Genomic DNA, 27,604 nt, shown 5'->3' with positions numbered 1-27,604 from the left:
GAAGGAAAGGGAGAGTAGAGCCTATCTAGCACAGACCTGGCAAACATGTGGTATCCTTGAGGTGGGGAGAGAACACCAGTGAAGGGCTGTGTGTCAGGCTAAGGAGTTCTGGGCTATAGGAGCCACAGAGCATCCAACATTTTCCAAACTTGTCAGAAAACCATGATCCTCCACCTCAGTGGTAGAGGATGGGCTGGGGAAGAGCATGGGGAGGACGGGAGGCCTACTTAGTGACCAGAGACCCACCCACATTGAAAAGTGTTAACCACCTGTGCACCAAGACTCTGGTTCCCCTTGGCACAGCTTCCTATGTCTTCATTGAGAAATCCTGAGACATTTGAAGGTCTTTTTGTGATTTTATGTGGAGAACTTATATGGTTACAGTTCCCCTCTCAGAGTAGAACAGGGGTGGGTTGGTGACTTGCCATCCTGCTTGATTATTTTGAAATAATACTTATATAAGGTCTTCGTCTTAGGGAGCTTTAGCCCAGAACTTTGGGAGGTCAGGGTCCTGAAATCTGCCTGTTATGATGCTGTTAGCTTGGTCTTTAACTGGCAGCAAAAATGATTGGTTTTGGTTATTTATTGTTTTTTTTTTTATGATTCAGGCAGTACATTTGTATAGCTTATATACTAAGTGTGTAGTGATTTGAGATTGTGGCTTGTTGTGGTGGTGGTGTGGGGTGTGTGTGTGTGTGTATGTGTGTGTGTTAGTGCTTTTCTGAGGCAGGGTCTTGTTAAGTAGCACAAATTGATCTTAACCTTGTGATCCCTCCTGCTTCCCCACTCAGCATTACAAGCATGTGCTACATACTTGCAAGCACTGGTGGTTTATCTTTTAATCTGCTGTTTTCATGTCTTTGCCGTCATGGCAATCACTGATAAGTGCAGGCCATCAGATTTACTTTATAGCTGTTGCTATGATCAAGAACTTTCTTCCAGGTATCATTTAATCCCAATTTAACTTCCTTTTTGGAAAGCCTGTGGTCCTCATGTACTTATTGTAAGAAGTATTGCTTTCTAATGCATCCTTTCAGGAGGGAAACGTCTTAAAACCTCTTCTTGAGTTTCTTGGGTTCTGAAGGATGTATTTCTCCCAGCTCTTCCATGATACAAGTGCTGGTAGAAGATGATGCTGAGAGTGACCTTGTCTTCAGTTTGTAACTGTGTAATTTAACAATTGTTATTTTTCTTCTCCTGATCATCAGTTTTTCACAGCAGACAAAAGGTAGAGTAAAATCCCCACATTCTGAAGACAGATACTATGTTACATTGCAAGGCAGACAAGAAGCAAGGATAAGATTCGTAAAATGCAGCTGGAAGCTTAAAACTGATTCCTCTGTGCTTGGGTAGCTTAAAGGATTCAGCTCAGAGTTTAATGAATGTGGGATCTGAGCTGAAGAATCCTCTGTCCCTGAATCCTTAGTGACATCTAGTAAGCGCATTGCTGGTTCCACATGGGAGTGGCTCTCTTTGTTCACCTTATCTTTCAAAGTTCGAAACGATACTAAAGGGTTCATCTAGCCCAGCAACTCTTCAGGCTATTCTCCAGCGTGTTCACAGCCTGTGGACATCACAGGGCAAAGGTGGACAAGTCCTGGCTTAACATCAGGTCTTTAAAATTAAAACTTGGGACTTTCCCCTCAAATAGTATGCTGATTTTGTGCATTATGAGAAGTGTGGAATCTTCCAGGCAGAACAGACTTCATTAGTGCCCATTTGTCATGGGCAAAACCCTGAGTTTGACCTGCAGCCGCCCCTCAGCTAAAAGACACTGCATCCAGTCTCCCTGAGAAACTAGAACAACTCCTTGAGAAGTAGACTGAAAAGTTCTGTTTTCTACATGGTGATGTTTTAGAGTCTGCTTCCCAGCATCCTGTTAAGTCTACTCTACAAAAATGATGCATGCAAACGGAAAAATAAGGATGAAGGAATTTCTAATACTCCTTCCCATAATGTAATCAAAGTGAGAGAGTTCCAAGAATCTCAGTCAAGTTATTGAGAAGTCACAAAGATATTTTCTGTAATTAACAGTGAACCAGACCTCTGCAAAGTCAGTGTTGCAGCTGATACAGTGTGACTGTGAGATCTCCACAAAGCTCAGGTGTCATCAGGTTGCTGCCTGTGTGGTGGTTAGTTCACTTTTTTCGTATTAAACATGGCATTATCACCCGCAGGGTGGTCTTCTGTTCATTCAGTGCCAATAGAAATGGTTTGTCCATGTGAGAACTAGAAAAAATACAAAGGATTTGTCACCAGGGTGCTCCAGTACCACATGCATTATATGTGTGAGCCACAGTGCATACAACACTGAGGAATGCCTAAAGACACTGCTGTCTGTGCCTTGTTACAACCATAATTTTTATTTGCTGTAAAAGGACTACAGCCCTAAAAAATTTAATCAGACAGTGAAGCAGTTAAATGGGTTATTAAGCTATGCCTATCTCAGCCTTACACTGAATCAAAAGACTATCTTATCCAAACACCCAACCACGTACAGAGCACTGTTGTGTCTGTCTGTGTGTATCATACTCCCTAATAGGGCCTAAGGAGTTTGGCATGCTGGGAAAAGACTTGTTTATAGAGTGCTATTAGAGAAATGCCAGATGAGAAAGATTTGGAAATTAATATCTCTGCCTATGTGGGCTTTCGTCCCTCTTACTTTGCCTAGAATTGTCTTTGTCTCAGGTCTAGGAAAGTGTTAGGTAAATGTGGAGCAAATTCGGTGTCTTTGCTGCCTAATTAGGACAGAAAATAAGAATAAGGATGTTTCCCCTTCTTCACAGGCAGGTGAAAAACCATTTTCTAAGAAATGCCAGGAAGGGCAGAGCCCATCTAGTTGCTAGGAGTCAAGTGCATCACCATCTTGTTCTCTGTCGTGCGTTACTCTTTCTACAGGCTCTTCTGAGGGCTAAAACACAACAACCTCCTGCAAGTTTGTCAGTAGCTCTTTCAAATTCTCAAGCAGTTTTATGAATTAATAATAAGCTGGAAACAAGCCCATTTTTTAACAGGCAGTGATGCACAGAATGGAACTTCACCCAGTTCTGGCTCTTGTGTTAGGAGGGGGTTTACTGGACAGTGTAAACTCACTAAACTTGTGTGATATTGTCATTAGGTGTTGTGAGGCATTAAAATTCAGACACTTGTGTCTGAGATAAAGTATCTCTTCTCATAATTAGATGTTGCTAGGACAAGGCTTCAGACTTGCAATGTACCAGATGCTACGAAAGTTTATGATTGTCTTTCTGGCTGTCTTTTAGATTGTTTTGCTGGATCCCAGTGGGAAATGCATCTCCAAGCCCACAAGGCTGCTTCTCTGCTACACAGCAGGGCCAGGCTCTTCCCCATCTGTCTCAAACATAGATTTCAGCCTGAAATTGAGGAGAACGTGTGCCGTGTTAAGTCATTAACAACTGTTTCAAAACAGTCTGATTTCTAACAGTTGGTGCATGTGGAGATACCTAATTAAAATAATTCCAGTCTCGTTAATAAGATAAGTGTGTTTTCTAGTTGCCATGGGATTATCACTATCAGATACAAAGGGTTTGAGGCTTAGCTGAGCAAATGAAGCATATATTTCAGTCCCTTTATTAACTTCATTGTGATTTAAAGAGTTAAATCCCCTTTTCCCCTTTCATCTTCATTTTAGTGAACAGCAGTGGGGGGATGGGAAGATGGTACCCCCAACAGTGCTAACTAACAGCAGGCATAGCACCTCTCAACCCCAGGAGACTGAGTTCCTGGAGACAGTCACAGAGATGAATGCGGTGTGCGGTAGATTGCCAGCTCTTGTGGTCACTATCACTGTCTTCTCCATAAGACTTTCAGAGCCAGGATGTCTGTGTCCTTGTGGTCCTGTGCTCTCTGCTGCTGCCCGGTGCACTGGCCCCAGCATTGCTGCTGTTCCGTGATGGCTGTCCAGTGAACGGCAAAAGTAAAGTCCGACGTAGTCCCACGGACTTTAATCTCTTTGATGTAGTCACTTCAGAGGCTCAAGAAAGGACTCACGGGGCCCAGAGAGATGGGTCAGCGGCTAACACTGCCACCAAGCCTGCCGACTTGGGGTCTATCCATGGAACCAGTGCTGGAAGGAGAGAAGTGCCTCCTGAATGTCTCTGACCTCCACACGTGCACTGTTGCACAAGCCCACTACCTTTCCCCAGTGAGTGGAAAAGGAAAGAAGGGAGCCAGAATCTGCTGTGAGGCATATGGGGATGCTCGTTCTAAACTCTAAAGAACATGATGTCAAAATCATTTTGAAAAAGTCCCTCATGCTGAACTGCATATGAGAATTAACAATTTTATAGCATGAAAGCTGAGTAAATCAAGCCTTCTTCAGGGGACTCTAAACAAAGGCAGAGTTCGTTATTAGCTGTTCAGAGCTGAGAGCTATTTACTAAAGTAAGTCTTGAGAACACACAGTTAAATGCTAAACTGCCACAAAACCAGAAAAGCCATACATTTCAGTTGATACTGGGAAACAAAATCTTCATCAAGTTCCATTTCCATCAGATGTTGGTTACTCCCAGTTTCCTGCCATCACTGTGGCCCACCTTCTGTATCCTTCATGGTTATTAACCATCCGTGTAGGTAAGACAGAGTTCATGTTTTGGATAAGATGTCACATGGTTATCTGAGGTGAGGAGGGGAGGAAGGAGGGGGAGAGACGACTGTAAGAGTGGCTGGAGGGAGGGAGAAGCTGGAGGTGGTCGCCATGAGGCAGGTATGAGGGAAGCAGGTGCCAGGGAAGGCGCTGTGTGTGCAGAGAGCTGAAGTCCACATTTGCTGCCTCCCCCACTTCCTTGTTGTGTATTGCATCATGAAGAAGAAATAACCTATGTAGTTCTTTGACTTCTTAATGCTAAGAACCTTTTTATTTGTGATTGAGTGCATAAACCAGGTGTAAGCTGCAGTCACATGGAAATGGGAGCTTGTTACCTGAGCATCCGGGACATATGTTTCTTAACAGAAAAAGTCACAATTTATTGTCCCTGTTGCCTTTCCAGCTTGACTGACCTCTGACCCAGGCAGAGAACGGCGCTAGAGCTTGTGTTGGAAGGAAATTAGAGCCATTGCTTTGACCACACAGCGCTGTTTACCTCTGATGACAAGAGGACACTAAAGCTGCCTACTACATTTTCTTGTAACCGTCTCACCTGTTACATGCGAGCAGACCACATGGGGGCTTTGCAGGCAGGGTGCTCTGTAGAGCCAAGAGGTAGCTTTAGCCCACCACCAGGTGTATTGGGAAACAAGGATCCTGCTTTAATGCTTCTTTTGAACTATTCAGGTATAGGGAGGGAAAAAGACACCGTTGGCGTTGTGGACACATCTGGCTCAGGTGGCATCTGTTTTAGGGTCTATTTAATTTATTTTCATTACTACTAATGTATTTTATGTCTATGTGTTGGGAGGTATGTATATGTGTACTATGTGCATGTAGGAGCCTGAAGACATGAGACTTTGGATCCTCTGGAACTAGAGTAACAGGCAGTTGTGGACTACCTTGTGAGTGCTGGGAACTGAATCCAGGTCCTTAGTGATAACATTAAGCATTCTTACCCATTAAGCCGTCTCTCCAAGCCCTGTTTTAGGGTCTAAGACAGCAGTAGTGTCAGCAAAGCTTTGAATCTAGAACTGGGAACAGCTGACACCAGTAAGTTGAACTGTCACAATGGAATCCACCTGTCTATTCCAGAGCTTGGCATCACTGGTATTTTGGGGCTTGTGACAACTTTATTCACAGTACAGTTGTCTGTGGCTAAAGCTAAGTGCACTCCTTGTATGTGGTCTGGGGATCCAGCACCAGTTGCAACAGCAGAGTATGGGGTAGTGTTCTGTCCTCTCTGACGAACTTGGCAAGACTCAGCCAGGGTCTGTGTGCCTTGTTTGCTTAAGAGAAGATTGATGTACAGGCCAGAGGTGCAGAGCATGCCATCTGCAGCTTGAGCATGGTGGCCCCGCAGATTAAGTTGCCTTTTTGGGAATGTGAGGTTGTGTAGAAGCCACTAAAGTTTCTTATTTAGTTGCTGGCTTAATAGTTAGACCCGGGGTTTATGCAGCCTTGGGTGTCAGAGCAAAATTGGAAGTAAAACTTCTCTAATTTTTATTCATTTTCATGGATGTCTCCAACAGAGGCGTGGGCAAACTGAGCTACTGTTACCCCACAGCCTCCTTAATGCTGGGCACTGTCCCCGAGTCATGTCACCTAACAGTAGGTTAACACTGAGAGTTCCAGAATGGCTGTTTTACAGGAAACAGTCTACAGATTGGTTAGTAAGTGTTACTACATAGTGGTCTGGGATTTGAACTTAAGTCTCTTTGAATCAGGTACACTACACAGTTCTATGTGTTGGAGCTTTAAAATGAGGAAGAATTATAGACAGGTCTAAAGGGAAGTTTTAGGAATTTCCAAAACTCTTATGGTTTAAAATCCCAGAAATCTGTGCCTGGTGGCTCAGGATTAGAACACTTTCTGGACTCCTCCAGAGTCCTTGAATTCAGTTTCCAGCAGCCACATCAGATGGCTCACACTCTAATTGCAGCTCCCCAGGCACTGCACTATGTACATGAACATAGCTGTATGCAGTCATGCACACCTATACATAGTTAAAATAATAACAATAAAATCTTTCTAAAAGTCACAGAAAGCAGAAATTCCAACACGGTATCAGAGTTCACCAGCTGACAGTATGCAATGAAGCCAGTCACTGAACTGAAACTGCAGGGTAATTAAGGTGGATTACTGGAGTATTAATAGGTCTTATTTTTGTGCACGTGCCACCACAAGATCCTTAACAAACTAGGTTTCTAGGCTTTGTATGTGGTGATGTTCATGGACCTGCATCTCATGTCAGTACGCAAGACATCATTCAGAGCAGGCAGCGGGAAGTTGTTTTCTCCTTCATCTGTCTGGCACCACTTCTGGAAACGGAACTCTGCTGAACCTTCCAATCTCAGGCTTCCTTTGGTTGTGTGAGCGCTAGGTATGCTGTTCCCCTGCAGCAGATGGATGGGTGCATTCTGTGGGAGACACATTGAAAGGTAATTGACGTTGGAGTCAGACTGGAAATTTGGACTAAGAGTAAGTGAACTTGAGCAAAAAGCTGATGGTAGGAGATCTTGGCTTTTATCTGAGAAAATATGTCTTATATCTAAAGTATAGCAACCGTGAGTTAATTATATGTATCTTTCCCAGCAGGTTGGTGCTTAGGTTTGCAATAAGGGAGCAGTAAAGTAGTTGATTAGGGCTAGTGTTGTCCTGTTCTAAATGACTTAGTGTTTTTCTTTTGTTTTGCTTGTGAGATAAGGTCTCATAGCCTGGGCTTTGAAGTCACTCTACAGCTGAGGATGCTCTTGAACTCTTAACTTGCCTCCATACCCCAAGTGCTAGGTTCACAGGCATTCTTCACCATGCCTGCATTCTAATGGTACATTTAAAAATAATTTAGTTACATTTATTTGGGTGCTGTGTGTGCGCACTTAGGGGACAGCTTGAAGGAACTGATTCTCTGCTTCTACCTTGTGAGTCTTGGGAATCATACTCAGGTCCTCAGGCCTGGTGTCAAGCACCTTTACCTGCTGAGCCATCTTACTGGCTGTGCTGGCCAATTTTATGCCATCTGAGAGGAGGGAACCCCAATTGAGAAAATGCCTCCATAAGATTGGCATGTAAGCAAGCCTGTAGAGCATTTTCTTAATTATTGATTGATATGAGCAGTTCTAACCCATTGTGGGTGGGGCCGCCCCTGGGCTGGTGGTCCTGGGTTCTGTAAGAAAGCAGGCTGAGCAAGCCAGCAAGCAGCACTCTTCATGGCCTCTGCATCAGCTCCTGCCTCCAGGTTCAGCCCTGCGTGAGTTCTGCCCTCACTGCTTTTGATGATGAACTGTTCCGTGGAATTGTGAGTGAAATAAACCCTTTCCTCCCCAATTGCTTTTAGTCATGGTGTTTTACCACAGCACTGGTAACCCTGACTAAGACACTGTTCCCAATGGTACATGTTTCAGTGGATTTATGGAGACTGTTATTTGACTGGGGTAACAGAATGAGTTCATTGCAGCCTCTCATCAGCTCCCCAAACAGGATGGATCAGATTTACTATGTAAACCAGGCTGCCTTGAATTCCCAGTAATCCCCCTGCCTCTGCCTGGGCCTCCCACGGGCTGGGATTAAGAGCATGCACTACCCCATCTGGCTCATCCTCCCTGATAGATGGCGTCTATTTGGTTGTCAGGTGGCTTGGCTTGGGCATGGTTTTGTCCTTAGTGCTTCCCACAGCAGGGGTTTCAACAGGCACCTGGTGAGTGAGTGAAGGAATACAAATACACTTGGCTTCACTGAATATCTCTTAAGTGTGTCTAAAAGCTTTGGTTTTTAATCTTATTTTGTTAATCTGATTCAATTGATCACTTAAGAAGCATCAACCCTGTTGTTGCTATGGGATGAGGAGCAAGGCGTGAAAGGCCACCTCAGGGCCATCCTCTCACTTCCTCCCGCTGCTTGGTTAGCTGACTCTCACATGCCTTTGGCCTTCTCTTTGTTTTCTGTACACCTGGATTTTCACCAACTGGTCTGCTTCCTGCTAATGTTTTGTTATCTCTCTCTTCATATATATTTTCTTTTCTTTTCTTTTTCTTTTTTTGCCCCCGAGACAGGGTTTCTCTGTGTAGCTTTGTGCCTTTCCTGGAACTCACTCGGTAGACCAGGCTGGCCTTGAACTCACAGAGATCTGCCTGCCTCTGCCTCCCGAGTGCTGGGATTAAAGGCATGCGCCACCACCGCCCGGCTCATATATATTTTCTTATCCCATTCTCCTCCTACTGCTCCATCCTCTTTGTCTGCAAATGTAAGCAAGAATAAAATAGCCAAACATGATTTTAAATAAAAATTGTATCATTTCTGTATTTGATGAAGATGTATTTATACATTTTAGAGGTTTATTTTTATTTTATATGTATAGGTGTTTTGCCTGCATATATATCTATTTGTGCACCACACGAGTGCCTGGTGCCCCTAGAGTCCAGAAGAGAGTGTTGATCCTCTGGAACTGGAGTTACAGATGGTTGTGAGCTGTTGTGTGGTGCTAGGAATAGTGGAACTCAGTTCCTTTGTAAGAACAACAGTGCTCTTCATCAGTGATCCATTTCTTCAGCCTCTGTATTTACATCTTTTGAAAAAAGTTTGAGTCTAAAAATTGAAGACTTTCAATTAACTTCTTCTTGTTGGATCCTCCCCACCCCAAGATATGGTTGTTTAGGATGTGTAAGACTGAGTAGTAATAGTAGAAATGCATTCGTAAGTGGAGTGTTGGCACGTATTATCTTTACCATATGGGCCACCTTAAATATTTTAGCCAATATTTGCATATTAAAACATAAAGCTCACTTACATCTCAATCATTCTGCTTAGTATGGCCTCAAAATTGAAGGGTGTGTGTGTGTGTGTGTGTGTGTGTGTGTGTGTGTGTGTGTGTGAGAGAGAGAGAGAGAGAGAGAGAGAGAGAGAGATATTGAGGATGAAATACTTGCTAGCTTGGTTCTGTTTTGCACTGAGCTTTTTGCGTACATGAGCTAAGGCGGCCTTTTGGTCTTCCCAAGCACAAGGTGGCTGCCATTGCTTTTTGGTTTTAGACTGCCCGGTTGTTTGGGACAGTGTGTAGAATGGGGCTTAGGTAAGGAGCCTGGCAGCTCTGGGTGAGTGATAGGACTGAGCTGGCAGACTGGCAGCAAAGAAGGCGGGTCATTCCGGGCATGGGGAGGAGAGCTTGAAGTAAAACTTGGCTGATGACGGGCTCAGACGGGTGCTAATTTAGAAAAGGCAGCTGGGACCCATCTGTGATGTTTGAGTTTGCAGGAATTAGATGAGATGGAGACTTCCAGAAATGAAAAAGTGAAGGATTTGGGCTTTCAAAATGAAACTGTAGAGGAGTGTATAGAGTGTGATGTTAACACTGGAGGTGTATGTGATGTGAGGCAAAGGGCAGAGCTGCCCTTTGGTAGTGTGGGGCCTTTACGGTGGTGATCATTTGTCACAGAAGTCGGCAGGGAGAGAGCACAGTAGCTGGTAGACTCTTGAGCTTGTTGTGGGGCCGGTAAGGCAAGGTAAGTGCTGCAGTGCTTTATTGTGAGTAAGAGTCAAAGCTCATCTTCGCACTGTGCTTAAGATAAATTGTGTGATTATGAAAACACTGATGATGAAATTCACTTCTGTTCTCAGCTTACACACAGATTGTTCTGGAAAGAGCGCAAAAAGGAGCTGAGGCTGGTGCAGTCAGGCTGGGATTTAAATTTCAAACAAAGGCAGACAGGAGATGGTTGACTAGAGAATGAAGGAGTCTGCTGGAGCAGTGGGTGGGGATCTTGCAGTCTCCATTGCCAAGTCTCTCCAGCTAACAACTGTAACACTCACTTCTGTAAACCAGGTTGATCTTAACAATTGCCTTATATCTGAACTGGCTGCTACAGCCTGAGAGTTGTAAATTGAAGAAGCAGGCTGTGGGATTGATGTACTAGAATAATCACTTAAGACTATCCGTACTCAGGTGACTGGAAATGGCCGAGGGAAATACCCTCAAGTAGAAACCTCACTTGGGAGGTGGTTCCAGAGTCAGAGCCAAAAGTGAAAAGGGGAAGAGTCAGAATTGCCTTGAAACAGCCCTTTGGAAATCCCATGTTAGGCATCAGTAAATCCAGCCATTGGTGGAGCCCCAGGTGTACTTGGTTTGTGTTTAGGCACCATAGGGAGGGGATAGGTAATGCTTTTCCCTGGGGCTGCTTTCAGCCAGTCAGCCTGTCCTTGTGAGTGACAGCTGATTCTCACCTTCCTCCCTTTCTTAGGCCTACAGCTCTGTGTTTCTGTTGCCATGTTTTCTTTCCCACTTCTTCTGTATTCACCTTATCTCTGTTCTTTCCCGTTCTCCATTTCTGAGTTCACCTAGGGCCAGTCTTTGTGTTTTCTCTCTCCATCTCTCAGATGTGTGTCTTAATGAGCTCACCTGCTCCTCTGGCGGTGGGCGGCAGTGTGGGGCTGCATCCTACCCTGAGCAGATTGACTTCGCCTTGTGGCTGCTTGTGTCTTCTCAAAGCAGGCCTGCACTGTGATGTCAGGGACATCCAGGCTTGTCTGCATGCCTTACTATGTATGTGCAGGCCCAGTCTACAAACTCTGAGGGTGAGTGGGATTCTGAGGTCATTTTGAGACTTTACAGTACATGGAATGTTCTTGGGAATCCGGTACTGAACCCCTGTGCACTGTGAGAGAGTCTTTTTCAGAGTGCATTTCCTGTGAATGCACTGAGATAATGAATTTGATGGTCACAGTTACTCTGAGGGAGGAAGGAGGGGTCAGACACCTGATTCTATAACTCCATGGTTGGATCTGTGTTCTTAGCTTCTTAAGTTTGTGGCATATTTTGTAGTATAAAGTTTTTGTGATAAAACTGATGGGGGAAAAAAGAATCACAATAGCAGTAGCAAATGAGCAGCCATCCAGTATTCTTAAGTGTCCCATGTCCCAGTGACTGGAACACATGCTTGGCCCGACCCTTCTGCTGTGAGGGAGTTGCTCACCCACATGCACTCTGGCTGTGTAACAGTAGATTCGGGGTTTTATACGGGTTCTTGTTTCAGCACTGGCTTTGAGGGTGTTGATCCTCTTGCTGCTCATCCGTAGCAGCTTTCAACTTTGAATTTGTTCTTCTGTTAGGTATTGAGCTCTGTCACCCACTGCAGGACCTTATCAAGGGGCAGTGGGCTGTGAAGGGTGTGCAGAGGTGCAGAGGGCCGTCAAGTTGCACAAGTTTGCTAAGTCCCCGTCTACCTGCCTTACTGCATGGTGAGTGATCTGGAACAGGGGCTGGATTTTTTTCCTTGCTTTCTTTCTTTTTCTTTCTTTCTTTCTTTTCTTTTTTTTTTTTTTTTTTGAGACAGGGTCTCACTATGTAACTGTAGCTGGCCTGTAACTCACTCTGTAGACATGACTAACCTATCTCTGCCTCCCCACTCCTGGAATTACAGAAATATGTCACTGTGCCTCACTGTTTTTGTGTGTGCTAGGGTTCAGGGTCAGGTCCTCATTCTTGCACAGCAAAGCTCAGTTTACCAGCTGAGCCATCCCCCAGCCCTAGATTTAAACATAAATTTACTTTGTCTCCAGCATCAAATTCAGTATTTGATGTATATTAGGTGTTCCATAAGTACCCATTGAATTTGGATTTTAAACCATTGTGGCTCTTAGTAGTGAATTGGTTTGCCACACAGTCCATCTCTACCACACACTTTCAGCAATGCAACAATGTCATGTGCAGAGGGAAAGGCAAGTGCTTTATATCTGGTAAACCTGGAAGAGCAGGAAGTCAGGGTTAGGGGTCCTCTTTCAGAACCAGTTCTCCCGCTGTAGTGTGAGAGAGGAGGGCAGCATTTTGCTCAGTCTGGCTTGAGACATTCTGAGGGGTTTTTATTATCACAGTGAATCTGTTGGAGGCTCCTCTACTGCCTTATAGATTTCATTTTCTTTAATTGGGATGGAGATGGAGGAAGAAAATAGCATTTACTTGGCATTCTTGCCTTTTAGAGCTGTGGGTTATTGATTCAGGGGCCTGCAATGGTAATGCTTGGAAGTAAAGTTTCCCTTGGGAGCACCTGTGCTAAAGGGCAAAGGGAAAATGATTAGAATTTAAATCTCTAGACTCCACTGAACTCGTGGCTTCATTAAAACAAGGAGGGGAGGAGGAAATGATCTGGGCTGCTGCTGTGGGCTTTGTTTAACACTCGCATCCAGAAACTGATAACTCGGGATAAAGCCTCTGTAAGTGCAGCTACAGGCCAGTGCGGGCAGTGCCTGCCTGCCTGTCTGAGTGGGCCGGCCTGACTGCTGGGGGTGGTGGTGGTGGTGTCTGCAATCACAAAGCTACACACACACACACACACACACACACACACACACACACTGCACTTTGATGTGCCACTCTTTAGGAATTAGAGGATCCCAAATTGGAGGTCAGCCTGGACTGCAGAGTGAGTGCTGTCTCCAGTTTTGAAGAATTTCCCCAAGTTGGGTTTCCTTTCGACTGTTTGTCTGATACCTGGCATTGCCTCTTTAAGCACTGTATTCTCTTTTCCATCTATTAGTAGGCGGGAGTAACTGTGGAGTATGGGAAGAACATTGGACCAGAAATAATAGATTTTGCCACCAAACAGCAATACGACTCTGGAAAAGCCACCCAACCTCTTTATCAAAATTCTTTGTGTTTGTAGTGAAGGACTTGGGAATGACACCTGAAGTCTGAGGTTGGAAATTCTGTCTTTTCACACTACATGAAATGTAATCTATTAGCTGGGCGTTATGGCGCAGGCCTTTCATCCTATTACTTGAGCAGCAGAGGCAGGCAGATCTCTGAGTCAAGGCCAGCCTGGTCTACATAGTAAGTTCCAAGAGAGTCAGAGCTACACAGAAATACCTGTCTTGGAAAGAAAAATTAATCTGTTAGTCTTCCAACATCCAGCTACAAACAAACAAACAAAAACAGAAATCAACCCACCTCATTTCCTCTCACTGTGACATGTAATTGCCGTGTACAGAAGCCCTGTTGGGAAGAGGTTGAGAAGAACGAGTGCTCTGAGGCTGGTGACCGGTGACAAGCAGCAAGTGCTCGCTCGGCACCGGCACCGGCACATAGACCGTGCATTGCCGTTAATCTGCTTTTTCAGGGGGTCATCATCTTCTGAGTCTCCTTGAATATTTAATGTAGCATGTGGTTTCTAAGCACACTTCAATACATAGAGGCGGCTACTTAAACATTCTGAAAAGGCGGACAGATAACCCTCCTGGATGTACAAATGTGTAAGGCCCTCCAGGAAGAACACTGCATCCCTGCTGAGGATAGCCGATAAATCAGCATGTAGACTTCTGAAGTCTGGGGAAATTCCCTTCTGTGGTACTTGAATTCACTTCGGATTCAGTTTGGATGTACTTCTTCGTAAGCTACGTGAAGGAGCTCAGGAATCAGTGAACTGGTATTCCCACTGGTGACCTTAGCCCAGCTGGATGGAGCTGGTTTCCTAAGTGCCCGTTTGTTGATCTTGTCTAACTCTGGGATTTGGGACTGAGAAACCTGGAGAGTTGTGTGTGTGTGTGTGTGTGTGTGTGTGTGTGTGTGTGTCTGCCTGCACTGTTCATAGTTGCAAATAATTTTCAGATTCTTACGACTTTTATATGAAATTTATCCATGTCTTTCCCGACCTGGTTCACTCTGATGAACGATAGGCATTACCTGTCACCATTGTGGTGAGTAGGCCTTGACTCTGTATTTTTAAATGTCATTGCTTTTGTTTGAGTGTATTTTGTAACAAAGTAATTTGGCTGAGCAGTGTATCTCAGGGATGGCATGGCACTGCAGACATGTGGGCTTACGTATGCAGGGTTTATGGAATGCACAGTAGCGATGAGTAAACGGTTTCCTAGTACTCTTCCTGCTTCCTGGGAAAGAGAAGGGAGGTGAAAAGGAATGAAAGGGAAGCAGGTTGACTTGGCTTTAAGGAATCATACATAGAAGATACTTGTGTGTTAAAGATCCTTTCCTGAAAGTGGGGCCCAAGATGGCCGCTCTCCACTACCATTGTTTCCTTAAGCTCTGTGAGGAATGGCCAGTGGACAAGACCAAACGGGGCCGGGACTTGGGCACTTACCTGCAGAAGCGGGTAGCACAGGCCTTTTGGGAGGGAGAGAACACCCAAGTGGCAGAACCCGAGGCCTGTGTGGGGTGTTTACCCACCAACCCCACAGCTCCCCAGAGTTTTCTTGAGTGTGAGTAGCAGGAAATATTAGACAGAAGGATTTAGACTGTGGAGATAAACAGATAGAAAATAAAGGATAGCCTTGAGAGAGCCTGGAACCTTTTCCAAGGGGCCCTGACTGTCTCTGCCCCAGGGTATTTATAGAGACGCCAAGGGGTGGAGCAAAAGACCTCCCCCCAGCACAGCCAAGTGCAGACCATTCAGACACCTGCACTCAGACCTGTGGTCCTAATCATCCTCTATGTGGACCTGCTGGGTAAAGCCACGAGGAACCTGAAAAAGGGCTCCCACAGGCCTGTAATCAGATGTACCAAAGCTTAGCACAACTGCATTTAAACTACTATAAACACAAGTACCATTGCCCCAGAGACACCAGCTTCAGTGGCCTGTCCATGAAAGAATACAAGCTGATTCTGTCCATAGGCACCCTGGAAGAATTTCAGGAGATGGATAAGAGCGTGTGGCAGAAACTTCAGGAGAAGTTTACACCCATGAGGCCAGAGGAGAAGCATAAAGCCTGGGCTTGGGTCTTGTCCTGACCACGTACCTGACGCTCATCAATAAAGCTGCCCAGTTTCGCCACTTTAAAAAAATAAATAAATAAAGATCCTTTCCTGAGTTTGTGCATGTGTACACAGATGTGTGTACATTGCTGGGTGAATGTACATTGTCAGACCAGGCTGAGCTCACAACATAGTGCATTCTGATGTCAAGTTTTTAAACTGAAACTCAGCTCCCTGCTTAGAGGCTTGAACTAAGGGTAAAAATGTGGAGCCTTTCAGATAAAATAGTATACTGCTTATTCATCTTGTTGACAGTAACTAGATCATTCAGGTTTCAGTAGGAGTCCGAGCTTCAGCTCCCATGGGGTTTTGACTTTGTTAGGAGGTGAGAAGACAAAATACTGAGCCAATAGGGACAGTATAATATTTGCATGCTATTGAATGCTATGTGCTCTGTGCATTACAGGTTTCAAGACAACAAAGCGGGAGATTGACCTTCGCTCTGGGGGCTGGGCAGTAGCCCAAGCAGCTGTGAAAGTGGATTCAGAAATGTCCCTATTTGTCTTGCCTTTCAATTGGTTTTGTTCCATAGTTTAGTATCACCAGAGGTCACATCGCTTACTGGGGCTTTGAAAGTCAGACTGACATTGTTGCAGATCAGATGATGTAGTGAAGTGCAGCCTGTGGAATCTGAGTAGTGCTTCTGGTGTAGTATGTGGGACCTGAGCAGAGCAAGAGTCCTTAGGTGTCTTAGGTGAGGCTTTTTGGGAATCCCAGATTTGGAGATCAATATTGATTTATGATTTAAGATCTTGAGAATATTGGAGTATTTTCAGCTGTTTCTGAAAATTGAATGCAGTAACATACATTGTTAATACAATCAAGGACTAGACTTTTGGCTGTGAATGTTAATTGGTCATTTTACTATAATGTGTTACACACACACACACACACACACACACACACACACACCCTGCAAAACTGTCCACTAAAAGTAACTTATAGGGAAGAAATAGGGTTGAGTATAAAACATTAAAAATCTATGCTAGGCTGCGTGGTGGCGGCAGCACTCGGAGGCAGAAGCAGGCAGATTTCTGTGAGTTTGAGGCCAGCCTGGTCTACAGAGCAAGTTCCAGGACAGGCTCCAAAGCTACACAGAGAAACCCTGTCTTGAAAAACCAAAAATAAAAATAAAAATAAAAATAATCTATGCTACCTTGAGCCATAGAAGCATGTACAAGCATGTGTGCATACACAAGCATGTGCCCCTCCCCCACAAAGCAAACAACAATAAAAGTAACAGAGCAGACAATTGTGACACAAGGGAGCACGGGTGAGCTGCTAAGGAGAATATTGGAAGTGAGCATGCACACTGTGAGAAGTGCTGACTTGCAGAATGTGAGAGAGGGCACTGGAAGTGCCACCTGAGCCAGCAGGGTCACAACTGAAAGACAGACTCGGGTGAGAGCTCTTCTTAACCTTGTATGCCGAGGCTCACTTTAGATTTTCCTGAAATAAAGGGAAAAGCCTTCTCCACACAAAAGCCCACTGAAGCTGTTTTACTTTTCCTGCAGAATTCTACCCCATTTTCCCACTTCTTCTGCCTAGGGAAAGAAAAGGAAAATCACAAAGAAACCAGTAACCTCCTCATTTTCTTGGTTTTGCAGTGGAGGTGTGTACTATAGCAGGACAAACTGATAAGTTCTGGGATTTAGTGAATGATACTAGAATAAATGATGGAAAGTTTGGAAGTAGCTCTCATATGCCCTCTCTAGTAGATGAATTATATCCTGTTCCTCAACAGCCTGCTTCATAATGCCAGGTATTGCTCAGCATGTGCCTTGTGGTCCCTGCCCCTGAGGCAAGGATTGGAAGAGAGACACACAGAAAATTAATATTATAAAGTACAGCAAAGACAGAGGTGGACATCAACCAGCATAGCTGGGTGAGTCTCCTGCAGAAAATGGGGTTCCAGCTGGGCTTTGGAAGACTGGGAGAGCTTGGCAGACATACTGGAGGGGGTGCATTTTTGGCAGAGATGGAACATAGAACAGAAATAGTAAAATGCAGCCTGTGATCAGAAGCAGTGGAATTGTGGTGGAGTAAAGATTGCACAGAGGGGGCTAGTGAGAGGTGAAGTTGGAAACCAAGCTGGATCCAAATTGTAGAACTCTTGAAGATCAAACTAAAGGGCCAGTGAGATGGGGCAGTCATACTTGCCACCAAGCTGGCAACCTGAGTTTGATCTTCAAGGATTCACACAGTGGAAAGGAGAGCAATGACTCTGAAAATTGTTCTCTAACCTCCACACGAGTGTCACGAACTTACACACACCCACATGCATTCACATCTCTACACACAACCAACAAATAATGTAATTAAAGATAAAAAAGAAAATTGGAGGCCTGGAGAGATGGCTCAGAGGTTAAGAGCACTGGCTGCTCTTCCAGAGGTCCTGAGTTCAATTCCCAGCACCCACATGGTCACTCACAACCATCTGTAATGAGATCTGGCGCCCTCTTCTGGCCTGCAGGGACACATGCCGGCAGAATACTGTATACAGATAAATAAATAAATTTTAAAAAATTGAAAAAAGAAAATTGGACTAAAGAATTTGATTTGATTTCTATAGAGTGTTACTTACATAAGCCAGTTAAAGTTTGAACAAGGAATGACCTAATCAGAGTTAGGAAAGTCACAGAAACCTCATAGTGGGTGAGTGCATAGCCATTCAAGTACACATATGGCTGTTCACACTAATCCTAAAAATAAGTGTTGTATGGTTAGCATGTGAGACCTCTCTGTACCTTTTGTTCAGTCTTGCTCTGAACCTAAAACTCATTTTAAAACTGTATCTACTGAGTTAGGCCTGGTGACCCACCTTTTGAGGCTGAGGCAGGAGGAAGTCAAGTTTGAGGCCAGCCTGGGCTACATAGTGAAACCCTGTCTTAAAAAACAGAACCAAAATAAAACTAAAGAAAAAAAAGAAAAGAAAAGAAAAGCCCATCAGATTATTCGACTAACCAAAAGGAAAACTGCCAAGTGTGATGGGATTTGGCTGTAGTCCCAGCACTGTGAGATGGAGACAAGAGGATCAGGGGTTCAAGATCATGCCTGGCTATATAGCGAGTTCCAGGACAGCCCCGGCAACATGAGCTCATGTCTGAAAACAAAAATAGACTCTCCTACCTACTACTGTGTCCACTTAGAGAGGAGCAAGCTTCTTGTCATCTCACCACTGTAGACAGAGGTTGGGTACAGCAAGGGTGGTGGGGAGGCCAAGACAGACTGGAAAATGAGGACCTTGTGATGGCATGGAGATGTAAACAAGTGAGATGGATACAAAGAACCCAGAGCCCAGCTGGTGGGAAGCACTAACAGTACCCAGGGAGCTTGTTCAGACAGGGAAGGTGCGCTTGCCTCTGCCTGCTGCTGCTCTAGGCAGTGGTAATTCAGCACTGAGAAAAGCAAAGCCCCTGCTTGAATTCCTTCCCACCTACTGTGAGAGAGAATGGATGTATTTCATTTGTGGAACTCTGCCACCCGGCATGGTGTGGCCACGGCTACCTTGAAATCAGTGAAACTACAATCAGCTGGATGAGATGCTCACGTGATTGGGCCCATTAACATCCTCTTGTGGAAGGAGAGGAGGGCTCGTGAGGCTCGTGAGGCTCGTGAGGCTCAGGGGTCCTCTCCTGAGGATCCACCACAGATTGACAACTGTCAGGGCGGGAGAGCCACTCTCTTTGCTGCTGCTTGTAGTAAGATGCTTGTTGTGTAAATAACCCTTCACCTGTGCTCCTGGAAGTAACTCCAATCAATGAATTGCGTTGGTGTGCCAAGTTAGCCACAGCTGAGTTATTTCTCTGGCATGTTTCTACCTGGCATAAGTAGAAATACCCCTTGAAAAGTCAAACAAGTATGGAAGATGATGGCAGGTGCTTAGAAGAGAACAAAGTCATAGGAGAAGCATGATGATGGGCATGACAGGCGACAGTGTCTTACGTAGAATGGAATTGTGCTTCTTAAGAAATGGAGGGTGGATAGACAAAAAGAAGGGCAGGGAAAGGCCACAAGGCTTCTGGGGAGAGCAGCCTAGGCAGAGGGGCCCTCAAAGGTAAAGAAAGACCAGTGGAGAGAATATTCTTGTTGAATTTAAGGAGGGATGAGGAGAGAGGTGAAGCTAGTCTTGGGTGGTGGAGGATCAAGACAAACAGGTTTCTGGGAGAAGGCAGATCATTTAGGATATTAAGGTTGCATTAAAGACTTTCTATTTTATTGTAATGGAAGGATTTTAGATTTTAAGCGAAATAGTGACATCAAACTAATGCTTCCAAGGATCAGCCTAGATACTATGTGGAGAATGTGCCATTGTGCAAAGATTAGACCCAAGAGGCCATTGAAATTCAGCTCTTGTCTGGGTGAGAGCTGATGGCATAGACCAAGATGGTCAGAGAGTGCCAGGCCGTGGTTAGGTTCTCTTCTGAAAGCAGAACAAGTGACGTTTTAGAAGGACTCGAATACAGTGGTCCTCAGACATTTAGCCTGAACATCTGGTGGACTAGAGAGAGGGGGTAGAATGTAGAGAGAGAAGCTTGGTGGGAAAAGTAGCTGGAATTAATGGTTTCTTTTTGATGACTATTAAACATCTCAGTGAGACTTTGAGTACCTACATGGAATTCAATGGAGTAATACATTTGTGAGTTATAGACTGTAACTATGGCCAGTTACTGTGGTGATATTGTGCTTCCCAAAATATTGTGCACCCTAATAAACTTATCTGGGGTCAGAGAACAGAACAGCCACTAGATATAGAGGCCAAAAAATGGTGGCACACACACCTTTAATCCCATCATGGGAGGCAAAGATCCATCTGGATCTCGGTGAGTTCGAGGCCACACTGGAAACAGCCAGGCATGGTAACAAGAGCCTTTAATCCCAGGAAGTGATGGCAGAAAGCAGAAAGGTATATAAGGTGTGAGGACCAGGAACTAGAGCTGGTTAAGCTTTTAGGCTTTGAGCAGCACAGTTCAGCTGGGATCCATTTGGATGAGGACTCGGAAGCTTCCAGTCTGAGGAAACAGAATCAGCTGAGGAACTAGTGAGGTGAGGTGGCTGTGGTTTGTTCTGCTTCTCTGATCTTCCAGCATTCACCCCAATACCCGGCTTCAGGTTTGGTTTTATTAATAAGACTCTTTAAGATTCATGCTACAAGTTACTCTGAAATGACAAGTGGAGATGGGAGGAGGGATGTGAACAGTTTGGGGTGATAGGTGAAGGAGGTTATTATACTTCTTGATACCATTCTCATCAAAGAACATGCCTAAGTGAGACAATAGATGGGTCAGATGGAGACGAGGTCTGGTAACCAAATCTTCCATGCTCCATCATCCAAAGACAGATGAAGAATGAGAGGATGTAGCCAGTGAATGAATCAGGGTTCTTGTCTACTCTCCCTCCTGTCTGGAACTTGATAGACTTTATATAGTGAGGCCATGAGATCCAAAGAGAAAGATGTTTCAGAGATGAGGATAATAGTCAATTGAGCAGGGCTGAGAATGGAGTTAGCATCACTGTGCCATTTGTAACCTTGCTTCGATAAGTCCTCAGGAAGGTGGTTCATGGAAATGGGAGACAGGCTGAAGAGGTGGCTCAGTGGTTAGAGTGTGTACTGCTCTTTCAGAGGACCCAAGTTTGGATCCTAGTACTCATGGCGAGCAGCTCACAACCACCTGTGACTGAAGCTGCAGGGGACCCAACACTCGCTGGCCTCCAGGAGCATCTGTCCTATAAATACCCATCCCGATACTATGGACATGCACGTAATGTTACAAAGGAAGGAAGGAAGGAAGGAAGGAAGGAAGGAAGGAAGGAAGGAAGGAAGGAAGGAAGGAAGAGAGACAGCAAGCGAACAGCTCTGTCTTTTGAGCTTCTGGTACTCGGGGCATACATGCTTGATAAGGTATTGTGGGTGGATTTTCCCTTTCATAATTATAAAGGGGTTATCATCCTATCTGAGTCTATTCTTTACTTAAAGTCCACTTCATTGGAGGTTAATCGCTCCATTTGCCGAAGTCCTGTGGATTGTGGACTTTGTTCTTGGCCGTGCTTTCGGGCTCTCAGTTCCTTTGATAGCTAGGCTTGTGATTGGAGGCATTTTGCCCAGGGTGTGAGCTCAATCTTCTGGGCATTCTGGCCCTCTGCTTATTTGGTTGCTTCCTAGTATTGCATAGCCAACTAACTCAGGACTGTTACCCAAAGGTAGAGTTCACAGATAATCCACCGAAGGATCAAATCTACTCTGTTATCTCTGTTTTGTAGATGACTGCCTCATTTGTGAGCAACAGTTTTGAGGCTGAGGAATGATGATGGATAGAAGGATGAGGATGTTGAAAACATGACTCGAAACTCTTGCCAAGTCCACTAGATTGCAGTAAGACACTCAGCTGTCACCGCTGTGTGTTACTGTCTTCCCGTTTGCATCTTGAGTAAAAAAATGCAGATTTACTTTGAACCTTGATTGTCTGGATGGTGGATTCAGTGCATTTCTGTGATGGCTGGGGTCATGCCAGCAGTCTTGTATCCTCATGACTCCCGTGCTGATCCACTAACGAGGTTCATGCTGTTCGTTATAATGGAGTAATTAAGTCCTGCTATTGAGCCTGGGCTGTGTGTACAATGCCTGTCCTTCAGCTCTAAGTCTGGATGTGGCTGTCTACTGCTATCTATTTTGCTTTTTAACCAAGTCTCAAAGAATGGGCACTTTCTCTTCTGATCTTCTGGAAGCACATTGCTGATGTCCGAGAGTAGACTGATGGAAGCTTTGATTAGTTTTTAATCTAATCTATCAGGACATCAGAGAAATATATGTTTGGAAATATAAACAAGACAATTTTTATGGAAAAAATAGCCTTTAAATCTTGCAGTTTTCTTTGGCAGAACAGTATTAACATCTGGTTAGCAAACTGTGGTGCCCTTAAGAGAATTGGATTTGGTCCAATTTCCAATAAAATATTGGATTAAGTGACTACTCTTGAGTTTTTATTATTTTCAAGTACATTTTTAAGCCTCCTTTCTCCCTGTAATTTGCAGTTCGCATTTCCTCATAAGCCGTGATTTTAGTTTGTATGATGAATCATTCTCTCTACCAGCATTTGTAGGCTACCACAAAAATAACCTCAGAATGAAAATGCCAGGTTACTGACAGGCTGCAGACAGGGAGGCTCCATGTCCTAATAAGCAGCTGTTTTCTGGAGTCCTTCGGTTGAGAGGGAGGGGCCTAGTGTCTTTGGAGGCTGGTCTAGTACCAGGAATTTCACGCGTGTGATCTACCTTAGCTCTACAGGAGCCTCTTGGGGTTCATTAACTCTAAGGCACAGCAGATGCCATACTTTATATTGGTGTGGTCAAGACTAGCAGATACAGAGGATTTGTGAGTTGCCTCATCTCCAGGCAGTGGTGGAGCTGGGAGCACAGCATCAATTATTCATTTCTTTTAAAAAATACAATATTTTTATGAATTATTTGAGGTTTTCATGCAATGTATTTTGATCATATTCACACCAAACTCCTCCAGATCTACTCCCATCTCCTTAACCTACCAACTTTTTGTCGTCTTTTTAAAAAAAAAAATGTATTTTATTTTATTGTGTGTGTGCACGACTGTTTTGTTTATATCTGTGTCTATACACCATATGCATGCCTGGTGCTTGCAGAGGCCAGAAGAGGGTGTTAGATGACCAAGAACTGGAGTCACAGATGGTTGTGAGCTGCCATGTGATGCTGGGAACTGAACCCAGGTCCCCTGCAAGAGCTGCAGGTGCTCTTAACCCCCGAGCTTTCTCTCCATCCCATCCTCCTTTCTGTATAACCCTTCAAGTGCAATCTGTGCTGACCATGAAGACAGGGCTATCCATTGGAGGTACAACTGCCTCTGCTTCCTCCAGAAGCCATCAACCACCATAGTTACTCATTTAGGAGTCGAGGAAGGGCTCATGAGCCCCTCCCCCCATCCTATGGTAGAGTGTTGACTGGCTTGGTCATGTGGTGGGTCTTGTGCCACAAGCTCATGAGTAAAGCCGTCATGTCATACACACCTCTGGCCCTTTACAATCTTTCCCCTCTACCACAGTGATCTTGGCCTGAGGTAGAGTATAGCATAGATGTCCCATTGTGACTCAATACTCTGTTTATTCTCTACACTCTTACCAGTGGTGAGTTTCAGCACAAACTAGCATCCCCAGCACACAGAAACTTCTCTGGTGAGGTCTGGGGCTCCCCTGACCTACTTGTGCAGAAACACACTTTTAGAGGGCAGTTTGATACCACATATGATGTTTAGTGGAATAACAGCAGTTAAATTCTCCTCTGGGGCCCGTGAGCTCACTAGCCAGAGGTTTACAGTACTAGACACATGTTTCCTGTTGGTCAGGCCTTAAATCCAATTGGAAAGCAGTTGATAACCCCTGTGTCCTTCTTGCCACTATTGCGTACATAGGCATAACTTGCCCCACCTTTACAAATTACTAATTTCTAGTGTATTGCTTTTGTTGAGTTTCCTTATACTGGTTTTGAGAATATGATGGTATCACCATAAGAAACTTGAGTGGTTTGTTTTCAAGTTCAGCCTTCTTACCCATCATTCCCTTTTCAACAGTTGTAAATCCAGAACAAATATGTGCCTAAGACCAAGATGAATACTGTTTTATCCTGTATGGGCTTGCACTTGGGTAGGTAAGGCAGCTATGAAACAAGTACAGGAAGAGGTACTTCATAAGTGTGGTTCCAGAACATAAACCTTCTCACTGATGGAAGAGCCAGACTAGAGCGCTCAGCTGTAAAAATGGCAGTGATGGTCCAGTCTCGTACTGGTGGTAAGAGGCAGCAGGGCTGTAGGGTAGCTGTGGTCTGCTGTGTTGTGGGTGCTAGTTCTTCCACAGAAGTACCATCCAGGTTGACATCTGCGAGGCTGAGAACTAAATACTGCTGTCATCCTATGGGCGGGAATGACGGAGGAAGGAGAGAAGGAGCTTTGCAGTAGATCTTGTGCCAGCGTGCAGGGTCAGTCACAGGAGCCATCGTGCTTGGCACTCTTGTCTGGTTGGGTTTGGGGGGAGATTTATTATTGTTACATATGCCACAGCTTTGGGGAAGAGGGACTGTTTTATTTTGTTGTGTGTAGATTATGAACTTTAGGCCCTTCCAGCAGTGTTGGCTGGACTTACTATTTCTGTATACTATTGTTTAATTAAAACAAGACAGAATTGTTCCTCTCCCCTGAGTGAGATCTAAAGCATGTTCATCCTGGAGTTTATTCACCTGTATTGATAGTGGGGCCTTTTTATTTAGAATTATCAGACCTACAAAAAGTTGCAAAAATACAGCAGAGTCCTGCACACCAGACCCACCTGGCTTCAGTGCTTGTGTTTGTGATCAGGCAAAGTTGGACAGCAGTCTGGAAATGCCTTACCCCTAACAAAACAATCTTTATATTGTCTCTGTTGCTTCCTTGTGAAACATTTTACTGCATACTGCTCACCAACAATGGATAGTATCTTCTCCCAGGGCCAGGACATGGGAAACCTTACTCCTTTTATTTCATTTATTGGCCAACATTCAATGTATGGTTGTTGTGTAAGAAACACACAATATCTATGAAAACAAAAATGTAACTTTTATTCAAGTGTTTACTTCAAGATGAATTTGATTATCAAATAACAAATCCAGGCCGGGCAGTGGTGGTGCATGCCTGTAATCCCAGCACTCAGGAGGCAGAGGCAGGTGGATCTCTGTGAGTTCGAGGCCAGCCTGGGCTACAGAGCTAGTCCAGGACAGGCTCCAAAGCTACAGAGAAACCCTGTCTCGAAAAACAAACAAACAAACAAACAAACAAATAAATAACAAATCCAGATTTGATAAAGATAATCTCTAATGCTAACTTTCTGTAAAGTTTAAATACAGAACATATTTGTAGATTTTAATTTTCAGAGCAGACATCTTTTTGGTGGCTACTCCACATATTGCTTGCTTTTCAGTCTAAAGCTTTTCTAGAATCGAATCAAATGGAGCTGCTGTTTGCCAATTTCATGGAAGTTGTAATAATTCCTTTAGTAGATTCTATTTATAGATCAAATGTCTGACTAAATATAATTACTTACAGCTAAATCCGATCAAAGCAATAAGCTCAGAATAATTTATATGGAATTTAAAACAAAGAAAGGAGGCATAGCTTGTGGGGGATGGGCATTCTCAGTGGTTTCCCTTGAAAAAATGGCTGTTTTCTAAACAAATGATTGTCTGTATTTGTTTAAAAACAAAATATGCACATTGGCTTTTATCTCATCATAGTGTCCTTGTAGGCGACAGTTTTCTGATTTAAAGCTGGTTATTATGGCAGTTTATAAATGGTAATTGGTAGATTATGTTTTCTTTAGTTTTCCTAGCATTGGAGTAGTTGTTTTCTTTTAAGGATCCTGTTTTTTGACCGGTTTTTCCTTTTACTTGCCGTGGATCTAGGTGGAGGAGCACAGTCACTGTTAGCAGCTAGTTTTGTTTGGGTTCCTGGGAGAGCTCACAATAGTTAACTGCTAATATTATTTATTTCTTTGCTTGCTGTTGGTAGCCTCACCCCTTAGCATGCTTGCATCCCTCTAGGTGGTATGTCTGCACACAGTGGTACCTGTCCTCATCAGAATGCAAACTTTGGTTTGCTGTTGCTTCTCAAGTTTGAGATGGACCAAGGTCCCCTGGCTGTGCCATGTCTGGAGCCAGGCAGAGCTGGTTCCTCCTTCCTGGTGATGGCTTGCTGCTCTGTCTCCCTTTCATTCTGCTTCTGTCTTCCCTCCCTGTCTCTGTTTCTCCCCTTTACCTTCCCCTTCCTTTCATTTCTCTCTCTCTCCCTCTCTGCCCACCTGCTGAGTTGGTTTTCTGTCTATAGTGTCTGAGATCCATAAAGGAAAGAGGTCTCTCTGTTGGAAGTTGTAAGAGCTTCAGAATGTGACTCGAAGTCGGTCCCAGGTTTGCTGAGGGTTTGTACTGTGCATGTAGAAAAGGAGAAGGGCAGGTAGATGCTTGTTGCAGACATTGCACTTGAAGGCAGAAAATAAAAGCCTTAGTACTAAGAGCAGTTCTAAGAGAAAAGCAATAGTCCGTTCACTACCATCCTGAAGGCCATTACTTCTCAGTGAGATTACACGATAATTGCATTTCAGCTTGAGACTGGATAGAGACAAACCACCAGCCCAGCCCTTCAGTCTCTCACAAACTCTACTCACATATGATATCATTTGGATGAGTTGTGGCTCATTTGTAACCTGGGACCAAATCGTGGTACAGATAGAATGACAACCAGTGTAGTGACCAGCGCTTAAGGATGCCAATGATGCATTCCCATCTGAGTCTGTGTCCGTGATTCGTTCTCCCGTCCTCAGAGGAACAACACTGGGGCATTGGACAGTTAATTTCTGCACTTTCATTCACCTTTGGGACTGTGGACAGCAAGACCTCCTGGAGATGATGTGGTTCCCTCAAGCACACAATCCCCCGGCTGGCGTGACCATTACAAAACACTTGGGTGACAATTCAGAATCCTCTAGTCTTAAATTCCCCCTCCTGATTTGATTATGGCCTTTAAAGGAGCCGGACTTCTACATGGCTCAGAGATTGAAGCTTGATAAGGTTCAGACCAGCCAGCTCTCTGAACTGGCTGTTCAAGTGCAGCCATCAAGTTCATCTATAAAGTAAGAGAATTTAACTAGATGGTTTCCAAGCCCCTCTTTTATCTGTGACTTTGTGTTTTTATCAGTAGAATACTTTGAATATCACCCTTTTGTTCAGATGCTTGTTTGTATCATTTTCCCCATCAAAATATAAATTTCTTTTTCCACTTTGTGGGGCTATATATCCTCTGGGTTTATTCTGAGGATCAGTCAATGCATAATAATAATAACCTCTCAATTATCCAGCTAATGGAGATAAGGAATTGTCTAAACAAAGTATCATTTTATTCATTTTGGAACATATTGCTGAATGGCAGCAAGGCTCCTCCACTGACTTTGCTCAGGTCTGTGTCTGATTTGGTTTGCTGTTGGCAGCTCCACTCACTCGGCTGCATTTGACACAGAAGTCAGGGGCTAGGCAGCAGAGCAGAGTGAGATTCACTTTGTCTGTGTTCTTGTTTACATGTGGTGTTTCCGATTGGAATACAGTTAGTTACTGCAGGGCAAGCTACATGGTGTGGTTTTGATTTTTAAAAAGAAGAAATGAGGATGCAGGGTGGGAGGGACTCTCTTATTTATTAGGTGCAG

The 27,604-nt window shown here is 44.3% G+C and overlaps 2 protein-coding genes across 5 annotated transcripts in view; both read left to right on the top strand.

Moving 5' to 3' along the window:
- Positions 1 to 27,604, top strand: part of Ttc28 (tetratricopeptide repeat domain 28) — a 417,040-nt gene that overhangs the window by 116,514 nt on the left and 272,922 nt on the right. The window lies entirely within an intron of this gene.
- LOC118572182 (ubiquinol-cytochrome-c reductase complex assembly factor 2-like) lies at positions 14,599 to 15,335 on the top strand. 2 transcript variants are annotated; one of them, XM_036171629.1, is made up of 2 exons: positions 14,599 to 14,736; positions 15,102 to 15,335. In XM_036171629.1, exons 1-2 carry the CDS (start codon positions 14,599 to 14,601, stop codon positions 15,333 to 15,335), a joined length of 372 nt encoding a protein of 123 aa, XP_036027522.1. The 2 variants fall into 2 exon arrangements, with proteins under 2 accessions (XP_036027522.1, XP_036027521.1); XM_036171628.1 differs by having other exon boundaries at positions 14,599 to 14,751; positions 15,090 to 15,335.

The sequence above is a fragment of the Onychomys torridus genome, chromosome 22, assembly GCF_903995425.1.
Source record: "Onychomys torridus chromosome 22, mOncTor1.1, whole genome shotgun sequence".
In the NCBI taxonomy this organism is placed as follows: Eukaryota; Metazoa; Chordata; class Mammalia; order Rodentia; family Cricetidae; genus Onychomys; species Onychomys torridus.
Note: the sequence above shows the minus strand (reverse complement) of the source record. Positions and strands in the feature narration are given on the sequence as shown.

Bases quoted from the DNA above. Each gene is read 5' to 3' on its own strand.
- LOC118572182 (XM_036171628.1), top strand. From the start codon at position 14,599: ATGGCCGCTCTCCACTACCATTGTTTCCTTAAGCTCTGTGAGGAATGG. The intron at 14,752-15,089 runs GCCTGTGTGGGG...GGGCTCCCACAG, and splicing joins CCCAAGTGGCAGAACCCGAG to GCCTGTAATCAGATGTACCA.